This window comes from Macaca thibetana, chromosome 11 (assembly GCF_024542745.1).
Source record: "Macaca thibetana thibetana isolate TM-01 chromosome 11, ASM2454274v1, whole genome shotgun sequence".
Taxonomy (NCBI): domain Eukaryota; kingdom Metazoa; phylum Chordata; class Mammalia; order Primates; family Cercopithecidae; genus Macaca; species Macaca thibetana.
In genome coordinates this window covers 120209001-120228650 of record NC_065588.1, presented here as the reverse complement: position 1 = coordinate 120228650, position 19650 = coordinate 120209001, and the positions used below count along the sequence as shown (strand labels likewise).

At 43.6% G+C, this 19650-nt stretch overlaps 1 protein-coding gene across 2 annotated transcripts in view; it reads right to left on the bottom strand.

The window, feature by feature from the left end:
* Window positions 1-19650, bottom strand: part of DNAH10 (dynein axonemal heavy chain 10) — a 176780-nt gene that overhangs the window by 108138 nt on the left and 48992 nt on the right. For both annotated transcript variants that reach the window (XM_050747794.1, XM_050747793.1), the window contains exons 19-25: window positions 19323-19479; window positions 14318-14794; window positions 14047-14205; window positions 9999-10115; window positions 9815-9917; window positions 8303-8481; window positions 1805-2016 (exon numbers count right to left, since the gene is read on the bottom strand). In XM_050747794.1, the coding sequence (XP_050603751.1) occupies window positions 1805-2016; window positions 8303-8481; window positions 9815-9917; window positions 9999-10115; window positions 14047-14205; window positions 14318-14794; window positions 19323-19479 (1404 nt within the window). The remainder of the gene's footprint in view (window positions 1-1804; window positions 2017-8302; window positions 8482-9814; window positions 9918-9998; window positions 10116-14046; window positions 14206-14317; window positions 14795-19322; window positions 19480-19650) is intronic.

The window sequence follows — 19650 nt, the reverse complement described above, 5'->3', positions numbered from 1 at the left end:
GTCTCTTGGGTAACTGCCAAACTTCACCCTCATACAATGGGCCCCAGTAAAACAGTGGGCCTTAATAAGCACATTCCTTTCCCTTCAGGTGCACTAAGATAGGGGAGCTAAAAGCAGACTCGGCGGGTATGCATGCAGCTGCAGAAAAATGCATGGGAATAGATACACAACTCTCCCTCTCAGATAAGCACAACAAAGAGACAAAAAAGCAGTCCAAACCTCTGATAAACTCTCCTACCCTAAATCCTTAAAAACTCTTAGTCTGTAAGAGAGTGTGGCTCTGACCTAACTTGGCCAGAATCCCCTCTCAGGTTTGTTTTCTCTAAAATAAACCTGTTTTGACTGGCGAGCCACCTTTCGTGTTTCTTTCCTCTTTCTTTAATTCTTATACTGTGTCCTCAGCCCCTCCCCAGGGTCATTCACTTTCCTTAGAGTGAAGGCCTCTGGCTCAGAGACAGGCAACTGTTTTGAGCTAGTTTTATATATATATAATTACAAATATAATTACTTTCTATTTCTGGCAAGAGTTTTTGGTTTTCTCTTTACAGTGGTGGTGTAAGTTTCTTTTTAGAATAACATTCATTTCCATAAAAAAGAAACTGATAGGAAGAAAAATATAAAGCCATGATAGGATAGATGATACTCAGATCTGACAAAAATGATGAGACAGGACCAAAGTTTGAGAAACACTGGGTTATGGGATCATAAAACTGGGAACGTTAGCTAGAATATGCCTACTTCTACCTAGTTTTACAGATGAGGAAACTGAAGTCTGCAAAGGTAAAGGTGAGGGTGAGTGCTCCAGGGAAGCCAGCAGACAGTGAAAAGAGGGCTGAGACCCCAAGTCACTGGGGCCTGAGGGCTGCCTGCTCCTTGTTGAGAGGGAGAGACAGGTGTAACACGTGTTGAAGACAAGCCAGCACTTATGAGAGACTTTCTCAATGTGAACTCAAGGATGGGAAGGGAACCAAAGAAGGGATGACTTTCTCACTAAGGAAAATGAAGTCATTTGATGTCATGGCATGACTAGATGACCACACTCTGGAAAACATGACAGAGGAATAGAGAAACACATGAGCAGGAGCATAACTCACAAATTAGGACTGTAACTCCTACTAATTCATGTCTGTGTGGCGCCATCACCAAATAAACACAGACCCATGCGTAGGAGCCTTCTCTGTCCCACCCACAGGGCTGGCTATCCCATCAGTATGGCGGCCACAAGCCACATGTGGCTACGGAGCACTCGAAATGGGGCAAGCCCAGGTTGAAATAGGCTATAGGTGTAAAATACACATTGTGCTTCGACATATTTTTTAAGAAGAATGTAAAATATCTCATGAATAAATGCTTCATGTTGATTACATGTTGAAATAATGTTTGGGATATATTGAGTTAATTGAAATATACTATTAAAATTAATTTCACCTGTTTTTACTCTTTTACTGTAGCAGCTAAAAAACTGTAAATTACATATGTGAGTCCCTTTCCATGTCTGCTGGATGAGGCTGATAGAGGCCACTTACTATATTTTTTTAAATCTTCAAGAAAAGCAACTGCAAATGCCACTTTGCACCTGCTGGGATGTTTCTTTTTTAAAAGAATCCTGTGGTTGACAGTTTTATAGACACTTTACATAGAAACAATATTATAGAACTGTGTCATGCCTATGTATAGCCCTGCGGCATTGTTGAAATCTGTGCTTCATCAACAGACCTGAGCAAAGATAATGTACTGAGGGAAACAATTTTAACTAAAAGTTCCTCCCACACTTTCACATCCGTGGACAGAGGACAAAACAAACCTGTCTCTTAGTGCCTCATGTTTCAAGTCAAGAAGTAAAGGAATTGAGTCTTTGAATGCCTTCATTTTCGCTTCCAAGTAGTAGGCCACTGATAAGCCACGGACTGACCGAGGTAGCTTTCTGAGAGCCCTGAGAAAACCTTCAATTCCTTCCTGGAGAATCTGCACATTCAGATTGATCCAAAGGGTCTGAGACCATTCTTCTTTTGCAACCTGGAAACATGCAAGAAACAACTCCATCAACAAAGACCCCTTTGGAAATGCAACAAGGAGAGCAAGTTCTTGACTCTGTCACGTTCAGACATTTTAAAGTATTACCCATCTATCTACAACTACCTGAAATTCACAAACAAGGGGTTGACTACAAGGATCTAAAACAAGAAGAAAAGGATTCCACTTTTTGTAAGCTTTTGCAAAAATAATGCTGCATCTGAGGATGTGCAGGATCCAGAAATATGTTTCCCTTTTTTTTTTTTTTGAGATGGAGTTTCACTCTGTAACCCAGGCTGGAGGGCAGTGGCGCGATCTCAGCTCACTGCAAGCTCCGCCTTCCGGGTTCACGCCATTCTCTTGCCTCAGCCTCCTGAGTAGCTGGGACTATAGGCGCCTGCCACCACGCCCGGCTAATTTTTGTTTTTTTTTTTTTTTTTAAGTAGAGATGGGTTTTCCCCTTGTTAGCCAGGATGGTCTCGATCTCCTGACCTCATGATCCGCCCACCTTGGCCTCCCAAAGTGCTGAGATTACAGGCATGAGTCACTGTGCCTGGCCTACATCTTCCTTTTCTAAAGACAAAAGTGAGAGGTATAAAGTAAGTAATAGGTGTTTTTTAAATCAGGGAGTTGCTTGGGTCTTAAAGGATGTACTTCATTCAGGTGCTGTCAAAACTTGATAATGACAAGTTATGTTCTGATAAAAGAAGATTTTTTTTTCCTGATAAAAGAAGCTAAGGTTACAAAATATTTACACTTTAGATCACTAATCCAAGAATCTGTCTACAAACCACCAGGCTGAGGCTAAGAAGCGAGAATAAAACATGTTCCTACTTGATGATTGTAAAGAGAAGATTTTCTGTGTTATATTTTCCTGAGATTTAATGTAAAAATTACTTTTTTATTTTTTTGAGACCAGGTCTCGCTGCCACCCAGGCTGTAGTGCAATGGTGTGATCACAGTTCACTGCAGCCTCAACCTCCTGGCCTCAAGTGATCCTCCCATCTCAGCCTCCTGAGTAGCTGAGACTACAGACATGCACCACCAGGCATGGATATTTTTTATTTTATTTTGCAGAGATAGGGGGTCTTGTTAGGTTGTCTAGGCTGGCCTCAAACTCCTGAGCTCAAGCAATCCTCCTGTCTTAGCCTCCCAAAGTGCTGGGATTACAGGCATGAACCACCACACCTGGCCTATTTTTCTAATAGCTTTATTGAGGATTAACTGGTATATAATAAGCTGCCCATAACTAAAGGTACAATCTGCAAAGTTTTGACAGATGTGTATGCCTGTGAAAGCACCACCACAATCAAGATAGTGAACTCATTCGTCAACCTCAAAAGCTGCCCCATTTTCCTGTGTCATCACCCCTCCCATCCCTCTCCTCCTGTCCCTACCCCTAGTTAACCATGGATCTGCGTTCTGCCACCATAAATTCGTTTGCATTTTCCAGGGTTTTATACGAATGGAATCATACAATATGCACTCCTCTGTATCTGGCTTCTTTCGCTCAGCAGGATGATTCTGAGAGTCGCCCATGTTGTTGCGTGGATGCGCTGATAACTGGTTCAGTCCTCTACCTTGCTGAGTAGTAGTATTCCGTGGTGTGGATGAGCCACAGCTTATTTATCCATTCACTTAATGGGCATTTGGGTTGTTTCTAGTATTGGGCTATTACCAACAATGCTGTTTATGAACGTTCATGCAGAAGTCTCTGCAAGGACCATGCTTTCTCTTCCCTCAGGTAAACACCTTGGATTCGCTCCATTTAGGCTTCCACGGCCACACTCCATTGATCCCTTCTTGTTGCAGTCACCAGTGGCCTCCATGATATGCAATGCTGTGGTCGATCCGCTATCCTCTTCTCACCTAGTCTATCAGCAGCATCTGGTGCAGTTGGCCAGTCCTACCTCCTGGAAACACGTTTCCAAGATGTCACATTCACCTGTTTGTTCTCCTACCACCTGGGCCACTCCTCCTCCTCCTCGTCTTTCCTTTTTTAGGGACATCTTCTCACGGCATTTAATGTTGGAGAGACCCAGGCTTAGCCCTCGCTCCTCTCTCCACCCACCCCACTCCCAAGTATAGTGGGCTGAATAGCGTCCCCTGAAAATGCACATCCACCCAGAACCTCAGAATGAAGCCTTACTTGGAAAGAGGGTCTTTGCAGATGTAGTTAGGGTGAGGTCATACTGGATTAGAGTGGGCCCTAAATCTAATGACCAGAGTCCATATAAGAAGAGAAAACAGACACAGAGGCACAGAGGGAAGACAGCCATGTAACAAGGGAGGCAGAGACAGGAGCGATGCATCCACAAGCCACGGAACACCAAGGACAGTCAAAAGCCACCAGGAGCTGGAAGAGGCAGGAAGGAGCCTCTCCTGGAGCCCCACGAGTGAGCATGGCTCTGCAGGCACCTTGACTTTGCACCCCTGGCCTCCAGAACTGTGAGGAGATACATTTCTGTTGCTTTCAGCCTCCTGGTCTGTATTCGTAATCATTTGTTCTGGCAGCCCCAGGAAACGAAGGCACCAGGTAAGCCCATCTGAACTGGTGGCTCAGTACCATCTGCACCTGGACACTCCCAATTCACACCTCCAGCTCTCCTCTGCGCTCCAGACAAATACATCCAAGTGCTTCCTCAGCGTCACCACAGGAATGTCCAGCAGACATCACCTTGCCCTGAATTCCTGACGTTCACCACCATCCCCAGACCTTCTCTTCCTGGAGTCTTCCCTTAAGAGTTGACTCCACCCTTCCAGCTCCTCAGGCCAAAAACCTTGGAGTCTTCCCTGTTCTTTTGCTCTCACATCCCACGTCCACACCTCCAGGAGGTCCCACTGACTCTACCTGCAAACCAGATCCAGAATCCACCCATGCCTCCCAAGCTGCACCACTGCCACCCCGGGATCCCCTGGCGTTATGACGACAGTCCCCTGCCCAGCCTCCCAGGAGCTACCCAGTGTGTCACTGAGAATCTTCTCAACGCACAACCTTGAAAAGCAATTGCTAGGAAAAAATAAATTTCAAGGAAAGTGGAAGTCACTCCAGGTGATGAAATGTCCCTTAACATCCACAGACCAGAGTAGCGTGGGGGGACCAAGCCATGTCTCAATACTGGATTTTTTTAAATGCTTATTTTGCTACAGAAAAAAAAACAAAAACAAAACCAAAAACAAAACAGAAAGAATGAATAAGACCTAGTATTTGATAGCATGGCGGGGTGACTATAGTCAATAAGAACTGTGTATCTTTAAATCACTACAGGAGCATAATTGGACTGTTTGTAACACAAAGGATAAAAGCTTAAGGGAATGGACACCCCATTCTCGGTGACGTGATTATTACATATTGCAGGCCCGTGTCAACACATCTCATGCATCCCATATAGACACCTACTACGAACCCAGAAAAATTAAAAATTAAAACACCACTTATTTTGACATATGTGTGGTTGTTCTCAGTTGTCATGAAACCTTTCCTTTTAAAAGCTGAGGGTATGTTTTTCACTTTATGAAATTTTTGCCTAGTGCAGGCACCAGGTCTCATCACTTTCCACCCCATCTCTGGAATCTTCTCTCCCGTCTATTCCCTCCTTAATTGCCCTAAAATGCAAGCTGCCATCCCTTCTGCCAGCACTGGGGGAGTGACCTCCTGAAGGAGCCCCTGCCTGCAATCCCGCCGCTGAGGGCCCAGAGTCCCTTCTGACGGCTCCATCTCCATCTCCACCGCCGCTCCGCACATCCCAACCCCATTTTCCAGCGCATCCATGGTTGATAAAGCCATCAGTCTGGAGGAAAGGTTATGGACACACGACACAACTTCAAATCTCCCGTCTCTGCTCCTGCCCAACCCTCTGCCTAGAAAGCCTTGTTCTGTACCAGGCAAAAGCCTGTTCTGGTTCAGAGTCTCTTCACAGGCCACCTCTTCAGCAGCACTCCCTGGGCCAGTGAGCCACTCTCCTTCCTCCTCTGCAATCTCAGGACTCTGTCCACCTCATTTCCAGCACACATCCTGGCGGCGTGGTTATTTGTTCATATATCAGTGCGAAGGTGAATCTTGTGTGTCAAGCGGACGCTGGTGTGTCTGTGAGAGATACTGAGTGAGAAGAGCATTTGCATCGGGAGACTGAGTAAAGTAGGTGGCCCTCCCCAACATGGATGGCCTCACCCAATCCCTGCAGGTCTGAACAGAACAAAAGGCTGAGGAAGGCAGAATGCACTCTCTGTGCCTGATTGTCTTCAAGCTGGGACGTCAGTGTTCTCCTGCATTCGGACTTGGACGCGGACTAGAACCTACACCATCAGCTCTCCTGGGTCTCTAGCTTGCCAACTGCAGATCGCGGGACTTCTCAGCCTCCATAATCATGGGAGCCAATTCCTCATCATAAATCTCATACATATAGGTATAGATTAGAGATATGTAGATATGCATTAGATATAGATTAGAAATAGATATATAGATTAGATACAGATAGATATAGATTAGATAATGTAATACAGATATAGATGAGATATAGATATAGGTATAGATACCAGTTAGATATAGACAGATACAGACATAAACACATAGATCTCCTATTGATTCTGTTTCTCAAGAACCCAGACTAACATAGTCAGTCTCCCTTAGGGGCTCAAGAAGGGCAGGAACGGGCAGACATGACTCCTTTTCTGGACCCCACACTCCAACCAGCACAGCACTGAGCTATAAAGAACTAAGTCAATAGATAAATGAATGAGTAGCATGAATTTGCATGGGAAACATATACCAATGAGAGGCACCCAAATGACATGACATTTGCAACTTTTATTTTTATTTTTTATTTTATTTTATTTTGTTTTTTTTGTCACCTAGGCTGGTGTGCAGTGGTATGATCTCAGCTCACTGCAACCTCCACCTCCCGGATTCAAGCGATTCTTGTGCCTTAGCCTCCCAAGTAACTGGGATCACAGGCATGTGCCACCATATCTGGCTAATTTTTGTATTTCTTAGTAGAAATGGAGTTTTGCCATGTTGGCCAGGCTGGTCTCGAACTCCTGGCCTCAAGTGATCCACCCGCCTTGCCTCCCAAAGTGCTGGTGGCTCACAGGTGTGAGCCACTGTGCCCGGAACTTTTTTTGTATTTTTTAGTAGAAACGGGGTTTTGCCTTGTTGCCCAGGCTAGTCTCAAACTCCTGGCCTCAAGTAATCTGCCCATCTCAGACTCCCAAAGTGCTGGGATTACAAGCATGAGCCACCATGCCTGGCTGACATTTGCAACTTTTAATCTCCGCTTGCAACTAAACAGTTTACCCCACACCTTAACCAAGCCCTTGACCTCCAAAGACAGTTTTCTTTCCTATGATGATATAAATATATAAAAAATAAAATTTGTCATTTTTACCATTTTAAAATATATAATTCCAGGCTGGGTGCAATGGCTCACATCTGTAATCCCAGCACTTTAGGAGGCCAAGGCAGGAGGATCGCTTGAGATCAGGAGTTCCAGACCAGCCTGGGTAATAGCGAGACCTTGCCTCTACTAAAAATAAAAAAAGAATAGCCAGGCATGGTTGTGCACCTCTGTAGTCCCGACTGCTTTGCAGGCTGAAGCAGGAGGATCACTTTAGCCCAGGAGTTTGAGGCTGCAGTGAGCTATTATCACACCACTGCACCCCAGCTTGGGTGGTAGAATGAGACTTTGCCTCAAAAATAAAAATAAAATGTACGATTCCATGGCATCGAGTACTTTCACAATGTCAGGCAGCCACCGCCACTATCTATTTCCAGAAGTTTGTTTGTGTGTTTGTTTTTTTGAGATGGAGTTTTGCTCTTGTCGCCCAGGCTGGAGTGCCGTGTGCAATCTTGGCTTACTGCAACCTCCACCTCCCAGGTTCAAGTGATTCTCCTGCCTCAGCTTCCTGAGCAGCTGGGAATACAGGCACCTGCCACTGTACCTGGCTAACTTTTGTATTTTTAGTAGAGACGGGGTTTCACCACATTGGCCAGACTGTCCTCGAACTCCTGACCTCAGGTGATCCACCCGCCTTGGCCTCCCAAAGTGCTGGGATTACAGGTGTGAGCCACTGCAACTGGCCTATCTCCAGAACTTTTTCAACATCCCAAATGGAAACCCTGTACCCATAAGCAATCACTCCCCATCCCCCCCCCACCCACGGCCAAAATGAGCGTTTCCACGAAGTCGGACCCAAGCTCATAATTATGGTGGCATCAAAGTCTGCGGGGCCTAAGTAATTCCTACATCCCCTTCGGTGAGCTTGAGTCCTTTGCTTTTGGGGAGATGCTCACCTTTAGTCCTTCGTAGAGCTCGTAAATCATCCTCAGCCCACTCATTTCCTTCTGCACTTTCAGCAGCTCTGGGTACATGGTAATAGGAAGATCGAAAAGTTTCTCAGCGTTAGCCAGTTCCTGACGGCTCTTTTCATGTCTTGCCAGCTCTCTTTCAAAAACACCTAAAAGCTCTACTCCTAGTAAATAAATACACCAATAAATGAATAAATACAATTTTAAGGTATACAAAATTGAATAAGAAATCATGCATAATGTACCTCAATTATAATTTCATCCTCATAAACCACACGGGAAGACAAATTTAGAATCATGGCACCATTCTAACTAAAACCAAAAGACCAATGACATCTCCAGTCTCCTCCAGTTAGAAAATTGTGTCTAATTCTCACAACCAGGTCATTCAGAAATGAGACTATTTTAAGGGAATCTAAGCTGGTCTACATTGTGGTCAATATCACCATCCTTTGCTGCCCCCTTGAGAATGTCATCATCCTACTAATAACTCCCCTACCACTCTGATTTCCCAATTCTATGCTTCTCCCCCAATTCCAATGACGACCACCACTGTACATCACTACATCCCTGCTCACAATCATCTAGCCAAATGCCACATTTCCCAGATGCCTTTTCTGAGCATCCTTAAACGTCACCTGTTTCTTTGGAAGCCATAGCAGTCTTTGGTTTGTCCCACAGTATTTTTTGTCTCATGGTATTTACCAAATTCTCTTTAGAATAAGAATTTTAGGATTGGGTTCAGTGGCTCAGGCCTGTAATCCCAGCACTTTGGGAGGCTGAGGCAGGAGGATCACTTGAGGTCAGGAGTTCAAGACCAGCCTGGCTAACATGGTGAAACTCCGTCTCTACTAAAAATACAAAAATTAGCCAGGCATGGTGGCACACACCTGTAGTCTCAGCTACTCAGGAGGCTGAGGCAGGCAAATCACTTGAACCCAGGAGGTGGAGGTTGCAGTGAGCTGAGATTGCGCCACTGCACTCCAGCCTGGGTGACAGAGCGAGACTCTGTCTCAAAAAAGGAAAAAAAAAAAAAAACAGAATTTTAGTGTTTCTATTTTGTCACCATTTAGCCTATGTGATGTGAAGGGCAGAGGACAAGCTTCTGAATCCAAAGAATACATGTAACAGGAGTTAGAGAGGCAGCTGGATGGATAAGATACTGCATTTGTAAAGGCAGCTGCTAGTGTTTAAGATTTCTGAGCTGTGGCAGAAACCTCTGTATCCCCTGCAGGAGCGGATGCTGCTCCTTGGCACTTCTCTCAACGCCTTCAGGTAGCAGGCACTCAACAATCAATGAGTTGTATTAGTCCAGCTTTTTTTTTTTTTTTTTTTTTTTTATGTGACCACTAAAAGGAGCCAAGAAAAAAGTATTTGAGGAAGAAATAAATATTTAAATCACGGCACAACAATCACTTGCCATAAAATTCTTAAGCAAAACGTACTCAAACATTTGATACTCAGATCGCTCAGTAAGACCCACAGGAACATTCTTACCTTTATCAAGATCATCACCAACAGAACCAGGGCCTTCACTGTAAAAACGCTTTGCAAAATCCTCTATCTGAACTCTGTAGTTCATTATTTCGCCTCGAGTAATCTGAGAAAAACGAGGTTACATTAATTTAGCCCAAATACATGTTTCAATATCTTTACTCAGGAAGTGAAATTGGAAAGGCACCTCTGTGAAAGTTCTCTTTATGTCCCCAAGAGCATGCTCCACATTCACCGAATCATTAAACAGATTGGACCACGTGCTCTCAATCTTATCAGCCAGTTCTTTCTCTGCATCAGGAGGCTAATTAGGAGAAACAAAAAACAGAATAAACAATAAATGATCAGCAACTGGGAACTGAAATTGATCGTCAGTTACCTCCCAGGGACTTCTGCTTCTGGCAACAGGAGGCTAGGCAATTCAAACCAACTCAAAAACTGATGGAAATATGAAGGCCAGACATGGTGGCTCATGCCTGTAATCCCAGTACTTTGGGGGGCTGAGGCAGGAGGATCCCTTGAGCTCAGGAGTTTGAGACCAGCCTGGGCAACATAGTGAGACCGTATCTTTGTAAATATAAAAAGAAAAAGAAATGTTAAAAAGAAATATTAGGCTGGGCACAGTGGCTCACGCCTATAATCCCAGCACTTTTGGAGGCCGAGGTGGGTGGATCACCTGAGGTCAGGAGTTTGAGACCAGCCTGGACAACATGGTGAAATCCCTTGTCTACTAAAAATACAAAAATTAGCCAGGCATGGTGTCAGGAGCCTGTAGTTCCAGCTACTCAGGAGGCTGAGGTGGGAGAATCGCTTGAACCTGAGAGGCGGAGGTTACAGTGAGCCAAGATCACACCACTGCACTCCAACCTAGGTGACAGAGCAAGACTCTGTCTCAAAAAATAAATAAATAAATAAATATAAATATTAAAGTCAAATTTTATAATTAAAATAAAATCAGTATAAAATCATTTTTTAAAATAAAGAGCTAGAGGCCGGGTGTGGTCGCTCACGCCTGTAATCCCAGCACTTTGGGAAGCTGAGGTGGGCAGATCACCTGAGGTCAGGAGTTCAAGACCAGACTGACCAACATGGAGAGACCCCATCTCTACTAAAAATACAAAATTAGCCAGGGTGGTGGCGCATGCCTGTAATCCCAGCTACTCAGGAGGCTGAGGCAAGAGATTCGCTTGAACCCAGGAGGCAGAGGTTGTGGTGAGCCGAGATTGCGCCATTATACTCCAGCCTGGGCAACAAGAGGGAAACTCTGTCTCAAAAAAAAATTGCTGAAAACCAAAGACTGAAAAAAAATCTTAAAAGCAGACCAAAAAAAAAAAAAAAAAACTAGTTAGACTAGACTACCTTGAAAGGGAGCAACAAAAAGACTAACAGTCAACTCCTCCATCAAAACAATAGAGGCCAGAGGATGATGGAATAATATCCACACATAAAAAGGATAAAAAGAAAAAAAAAACAAAGCTGGTGTTTCCAAAAGATCAATAAACTAAGTGTTTGTAAGGATATGGAGCAACTGAAACCTTATTCATGCTGGTGTGGATGTAAAGGGGTACTATCACTTTGGAAAGCTAGCAGAATCTAGTAAAGCTGAACATGTGGATTCCTATAACCCAGCAACTTCATGTCTAGGCCTATACTCAATAGAAATGCAGGCGTAAGTCCCATAAGGGTATCCTCACTTCAGATGCCAGTTGCAAGTATTGGGTGCCTAGGGTACACAGACTTCTGTTCAACCTGCCTACAAAATCACAGGTTCCCCCCCACACATCTCCTTCACATTTGACCATGTGCTGAAATGGCTCACAGAACTCAGGACACTTTACTTACCATCACTGATCTATTATAAAAGACACAACTCAGCAACAGCCAAATGAAAGAGATGCATAAGCTAAGGTATGGGGCTGGGGGGTGCACAGAGCCTCCATGCCTTCTCTGAGCACACCACTCTCCCAGCACCTTGGTGTGGTCAACAACCTGGAAGCTCTCCAAATCCCATAATTGAGGGATGTTCATGGAGATTTCATTATATAGGCATGACTGATTAGATCACTAGCCTTTGTTGATCTCCAATCTCCAGCCCCTCTTCCCTCCCCAAGGGTGGCGAGGATGGGCGTCTGAAAGCTCCAAACCTCTAAATAATTTATGCCTTGATCTTTCTGGCAACCATCCCCCACGATGAAGCTGTCTAGGGCTCCCAGCCACCAGTCATTTCACTTGCGTACAAAAGATACTTTTATCACTCCAGAGTTCAAGGATTTGAGAAGCTGTGTGCCAGGAACCAGAGACAAAGAACAATATTGTAACAAAAGATCTGTTCCTGTGACCCCTGTCACTCAGGAAATTACAAGTGTTTTGGAAGCTTTGTGTCAGGAACCAGGGACAATGACCAAAGACAGTCACTGGTTTTTTGTCAAAGATTAAAGAGCAACAAAATGATGTTTTGGGACAAAAATGGATTGCATATATGACAGTATTCCCATAAGATTATAATACTGTATTTTTACTGCACCTTTACTATGTTTAGATATGTTTAGATACACAAATGCTTACTATTACATTACATTGCTTATAGTATTCAGCACAGTACCTGCTGTACAGGATTGCAGCCTAGGAGAAATAGGTTCTACCATATGGCCTAGGTGTGTAGTAGCTATATCATCTAGATTTGTATAAGTACATTCCATGATGCTTGCACAATTATGGAATTGCCCATTGACACATTCTCAGAACATATCCCCATTGTGTTAAATATACACAACTGTATATTTCTCTTATTGTATTAGAGTTAATCTAATAAACCACACGGCAATTACCATATTTAATGACACAGTGCCAAAAGCTTTTCCTCTGAGACTAACAACAAGACATGGGTTTTCTCTACCTCCCCTTTCATCCAGCCTTGTACAGGAATTCCTAGCTAGAGTCATAAGGTGAGAAAAAGAAACAAAATATTTAAAAATTAAGAAGAAATGAAACTGTCAATATTCACAGTTTATATAATGGTGTGCCTAGAAAATCCAAAATAATCTGTGGATAAGTAAATGATTAAAATTAATAATTACTGATCATAAAAAAGTAGAATTCAAATATGAATTGTCTTTCTATATAACAATAAAAAATAAAATAATTAAAATAAAAATTAAAGATACCAATTACAAGAGCATCTAAAAATATCAAGTACCTAGCAATAAATCCGGCAAAAAATAGGTAAGGTCTCTATGGGGAAAATTATAAATCTTTACGGGGAGACATTAAAGACCTAAATAAAGAGAGAGAGAACATGTTCATGGATAGGAAAACGCAATACGACAGGATGTCCATTTGCCTCAGATTAATCTACAGGATCAATGCAATCACAATCAAAATCTCAATTGTCGCTGTTTTGTTGTTTTTGTTGTTGTTGGAATTTGACATTCTGATTCATTTTTTGAGTGTGACTCATTACACACTTAATGTAAAATCCTTTGTTGCAGCGATTCTTCTATTATTTCTGTGATGTAAGCCGGTAAAGCAAAGTCTGACAAAATCTACCTGGTTGAGGGAGAAATACAAACTAGAGAAGAGAAACAAATTGCTATGAATAAATCAGGATGTGTATGAAGTTTGTCTTTCAGCATTTCTGTTGCTCGACTGCTTCAAACACCAGGCCCCTTGCAGCCTGGTGGTTAGGATGTGGCGCTCTCAAACGCCCTTGCTGAGCAGTAGACCTGGGCCAAAAACTTGAGATTCTTTCATCATCAGAAAAACGTACAGTATATAAAATTTCCATATAATTTCAGGGGGAACCCAGAAATCCTAAAACTCATCCCTGACTTTGAAAGATCCTGAGAACCCAAATTTAACAACCCTAAACAAAGCAAGACTGATTGAATTATCTTCTACTGATTTCTTTTATCATCTTAAATCTTTCACTCTCTTCTTATTTTTGCAATAGCTTTTTATCTTTTAAAGGAAATTAACACAAAAAAAAGAAGAAAGGAAGAGGGAGAATGGAAACGGTATAGTTACGGATCAATCCGTTCGAGCCATACAGATTGAAAAATACTCTATATTTTCATTATTCTAAATAACTGTGGCATTGCTTTACATTTACAATGTATTACTTAAAGTCACTTACTTGAAAATGAATCAATGGCAGTATACTTGAGAAGCATTTCTGAAAAAGGTCATTAGTGGTCAATCCAATTGTTAAATGCATAAGAAAATACAAGTTGACTTACAAAGAGGTTATACATTGCCATGGTACGGTATCGCTCCTGGACGTCCCTGTATCTTAATTCCATGACTAGAGATTTACTTCTAATTTCTGCAATTGTTGCAAGGACAAACTTGAGATCTTCAAGGGTATTGGGGATCTTCCTAAGGCTTTTGGCCAGGTGCTATAACAGAAAGTACAAAGAACACTAAGCAAACACAGAAAAAACAGTAATGACGCAAAAGAAGACCCAACTCACACGAAAAGTAGTTCAATTACACACAGCGATTGAGTACCTCCATCTCTTCATGGAGACTATAGAGCTCCTCTTTTGCTGACTCATTGAGAAGTTTTCCAAGCGAAATCACCCAGGACTTGGCATTTTCCTGCACTGTGTTTGCCAGATGCCCGAGCTGAAGTCTGATGCAATGCTCATCCTTAATTAGAGGGTGGCGCATAACCTCATAGGCTATCTTGGAATAGAACTGCAATTTTTCATCATATGCTACACAAGGAGGTTTCTTGGAGGCAAATTTCTCCATCACAATAGCTTTGTCCAATTTCCAGAGAGGTCGATACCGCTTCCATTTTTGTAGATACTTCATAAGATTGATCAGAATCCTGTGGACATTTTGGGGGATCATAACAGCTTGTTCAATTATCTGAGGGTTCAGAGAGATATCATTGTAAAAGTTTATTATAACAACTTCTTCTTCCTCCCCCTTCTGAGGGGGGCATTCTATGCAGCTGCCATTCATCCAACGAACAAAATGCTGGCAAAGTAAGAATTAGGAGAAAAGATAGTATTTTAGTATTTTGTATTTTGTATAGTATTTAGTATTTTGCCTCCAACGTATATATTAGTATTCAGTAATAAGTCTTGCCAGTAATGGAAAATCACTTTAAAAATTACCATAATCCTTTGTTCCTTTCATCAAGAGATGGAGCCTATTTCCCTTCCGGAGCGAGCCTTGTGGCTTAACTTGACCAATGGAAAGGGGTGGACATGGTGTTATGCAAGTTCAAACCAAGGATTCTAGAAAGCCCTGTGGCTTCTGCTCTCATTCTCTCAGAACCTTGCAACCACCAGCTCGAGCTAGCCTACTACATTACGTAAGGCCATATACAGGAGAATCCCAGCCGCCGGCCATCAGAGCTGTGCTTGAGGTCATCAACTGCTAGATACATGAGTGAGTCCAGCCAAGACCAGAAGAACTGCTCAGCAGAACCCAGCCCACAGAACCCAGAGTTAAATGATTATTGCTTTAAGCCAGTAAGTTTTGAAGTGGTTTGTTATAAAATAAAAGCCAACTACACTATGGATGAATTTTAAAAACCTTTATTTCCATATATACAGAGGAAAAAACACATATTCAGGTAAATTGACTGCTTAGTGTCCCAGAACAAATCTGTTAATTTGACATCTCCCTGTTGTAGAGTTAAGGCTCTGCTTTTTGTTTGTTTGTTTTGTTGTTGTTGTTGTTTGAGACGGAGTCTCACTCTGTCGCCCAGGCTGGAGTGCAGTGGCACAATCTCAGCTCACTGCAAGCTCTGCCTCCTGGGTTCACGCCATTCTCCTGCCTCAGCCTCCCGAGTAGCTGGGACTACAGGTGCCCGCCACCACGCCTGGCTAATTTTTTGTATTTTTAGTAGAGATGGGGTTTTACCGTGTTAGCCAGGATGGTCTCAATCTCCTGACCTCATGATCCGCCCACCTCAGCCTCCCAAAGTATTGGGATTACAGGCGTGAGCCACTGCGCCTGGCCAAGGCTCTGTTTTAATCAAGTGTGAGTTCTAACAGCAAACCATGGATATGTTACACATTACTTCTCTGAACAGTAGGCTCACCATCTGTAAAATGTGAATAACAGCTACTATAGGTTGGTGCAAAAGTAGTTGCAGTTTTGCCAATACTTTTAATGGTAAAAACCACAGCTATTTTTGCACCGACCTAATACTTCTATTTCCAATATTACTAATAATAGTAATACAAACACTAGGTGGGGCGTGGTGACTCACACCTGTAATCCCAGCACTTTGGCAGGCAGAGGCAGGCGGATCACGATGTCAAGAGATCAAAACTATCCTGGCCAAAATAGTGAAACCCTGTCTCTACTAAAAATACAAAAATTAGGCCAGGGTCAGTGGCTCACGCCTGTAATCCCAGCACTTTGGGAGGCTGAGGCAGACAGATCATGAGGTCAGGAGATCGAGACCAAACTGGCTAACATGGTGAAACCCCGTCTCTACTAAAAAAATACAAAAAGTTAGCTGGGCATGGTGGCGGGCGCCTATGGTCCCAGCTACTGGGGAGGTTGAGGCAGGAGAATGGCATGAACCCAGGAGGCAGAGCTTGCAACGAGCAGAGATTGCGCCACTGCACTCCAGCCTGGGTGAAAGAGCGAGACTCTGTCTCAAAAAATAAAATAAAAATACAAAAATTAGCTGGGCGTGGTGGCATATGCCCGTAGTCCCAGCTACTCGGGAGGCTGAGGCAGAAGAATCACTCAAACCCGGGAGGTGGAGGCTGCAGTGAGCCGAGATCACACCACTGCACTTCAGCCTGGCAAAAGAGCAAGAATTCATCTCAAAAAAAAAAAAAGGTAATACTAACACTAATCGCTAACATTTATTCAGAGCTACTGATTGCCAAACAGTGCACTAAGCTGTACACACATGTTATATAATTTAATCCTCCCGACAGCACTAGAAGGTGAATAGTATTATCATTTTCCACTTAGTAGATGAGGTAAAATTCAGAATCTAGTTAAAACTTCGGCTCATTATTTTCTGCCATGAAACAGGAATCCTGAAGATGAAAGAGTTCAACCATATTAAGTGGCCTAGTCATGCATGTTCATTTGCCGAGATCTTTTTAATGAAATACATTTCTAACGTTATCTAAGAGAATAAGTAAAAATTCTTCTCATTTAAAAGAAACTTATGAAACTAAAATAATACAGGCTTCACTACAAGCCTCAAATCCATCTATTAGTAAGGAGGAAAGTTAAGTTGGCATGAAATATTGTGATTAATATTCATAATGTTTTACAAGCCAACTTTCCTATTTATGTACCCCTTAAAAATTGCTGTTTCCCTTACAAAGGAAACATACATAGCACCTATAAGATATAGCGCCTGTAAGAGAATTTATGTAACAGAGGCTTAATAAATAACTGTCTTAGCATGGATTATAAAACATGTACTGTTTATTCATCAGTTTTTTTTTCTTTTTTGAGACAGAGTCTCGCTCTCTCCCCCAGGATGGAGTGCGGTGGTGCGATCTCAGCTCACTGCAAGCTCCAACTCCTGGGTTCACACCATTCTCCTGCCTCAGCCTCCCAAGCAGCTGGGACCACATGCGCCTGCCACCACATCCGGCTAATTTTTCTTTTTTTTTTTTTTTTTTAGTAGAGATGGGGTTTCACCATGTTAGCCAGGATGGTCTCGATTTCCTGACCTCATGATCCGCCCGCCTAGGCCACCCAAGTGCTGGGATTACAGGCATGAGCCACCGTGACCGGCCTTATTCATCAACTTTTAAGTACAGTGAAATGAAATTCCCTATTCTGATTTCTTTTTTTTTTTTTTTTTTTTTTGAGACGGAGACTCGCTCTGTCGCCCAGGCTGGAGTGCAGTGGCCGGATCTCAGCTCACTGCAAGCTCCGCCTCCCGGGTTTACACCATTCTCCTGCCTCAGCCTCCTGAGTAGCTGGGACTACAGGTGCCCGCCACCTCTCCCGGCTAGTTTTTTGTATGTTTTAGTAGAGACGGGGTTTCACCGTGTAGGCCAGGATGGTCTCGATCTCCTGACCTCGTGATCCGCCCGTCTCGGCCTCCCAAAGTGCTGGGATTACAGGCTTGAGCCACCGCGCCCAGCCCCCTATTCTAATTTCTATACTTACTTTTATGCCCCTAAAAATGCCTGAAACATGTCTGACTTGCTGCAGAAGCCAAGTGAAGAGGAAGATGCCAGCGTGCTGCGGGAGTCATGCCCATACCTACAAGGACGGCTCTGTTTTCCAGTTTGGGGTAAGACATAAACTTTGGGTTATCTGCCAGCAGATGTTCATTCAAAAAACATTTACTGAGAACCAACTGTGTGCCAGGTGTTCTTGGTGCTGGGGATTCTAAAGGGAACAAAACACTCAAGGTCGGTATGCCCATGGATCCCTTTACATTCTAGTGGCCTGATAGGATCAATAGATACAAAAGCAAGGGAAAAAATAAGAAAAAGTCGGATAGTGGTACGTGGTAGGAAGAAGATGGGATGGGGCCGATGGGAGAGAGAGGACAAGAAGGTCAAGGGAGCAGAATGTTCCAGGTGAGGGAACAGCTACGGAAATCCTTGCAAGAGGAACCCACGGTACCTGCTGGGGGTAAAATCAGGCAGCCAGTCAAGCTGCAGTGTGAGGGAGCATGATCCTTGTAGGACTGAGATCAGAAAGGCAGCCAGGGGCTAGAGCATGGGGGCCTCATAGACCACACAAAGATATCTGGATTATGTTCTAAGTGTAATTAAGTCATGGGGTGGGTGGGGCAGTTTACATCAGGGATGACACGAAATGATACGTTGTTGTTGTTGTTGTTGTTGTTGTTTTTAGAGACAGGGTCTTGCTCTGTTGCCCAGGCTGGAGTGCAGTGGTGCAACCATACCTCACTGTACCCTTGAACTCCTGGGCTCAAGCAATCCTCCACCTCAGTCTCCCAAGTAGCTAGGAACACAGGTGTGCACCACCACGCCTAGCTAATTTATTTTAGTTTTGGTAGAGATGGGGGTCTCAGCTTGTTGTACAGGCTGGTCTGGAACTCCTGGGCTTAAGCAATCTTCCCACCTCAGCCTCCCAAAGTGCTAGGATAACAGGTGTGAGCCACTGCACCTGGCCTGATTTGTATTTGTTTAAGGTAATTCTGACCACCTGTGGTGGAGAATGGATTGTTGCAAAGTCACCGAGACAGTCCACGAGAGCGGTGATGGCCACTTGGGATAGGAAGGTACTGGGGGGACAGGAGAGAAGAGGACAGATGGGAGGTATGTTTGGACGACTTGCCGATGGGCTGGGCAGGGCTGGGTGAGAGAAAAAGAAACAAGGACGAGTTTCTGGCTCAAGCAATTGGGTTGATGTTGGTGCCATTTTCTGAAGTGGGGAAAACTGGGGGATGACCAAGTCACAAGGCAGGAAGCCAAGAATTCCACCTTGGGCTGCGGGCAGTGGCTCATGCCTGTAGTCCCAGCACTGCGGGAGGCGGAGGCATCCTGAGACGCCATCTGAGCAAGGACGCAGGCACCTCCACTCTTACCTTGGTGATCTCCACACAATTCCGGACACAATGGAAGCACATCTTGTCGATCTCATTTGTGTTGGGATGAAGGATGATCTCAGGCGCCGTCAGAATGGTTTCAGTTTGGAACAGAGGGACATTTCCAAGGATCAAAGAATTAAAAGACTGCAAATTCCTAAGAGGGGTTGATGAGAAAGACTCAGTAACCCACTAGAGTGAAATACGCCAAGCAATGGACAGAAATGACAAGGGCCACAAAAATCACAGGTACAGGCAATGGCATACTGCGAAGCTGTCCTGGACAGGCTGGAGTGAGTCTTATTTAAAATATTCTTTTTTTACCCTA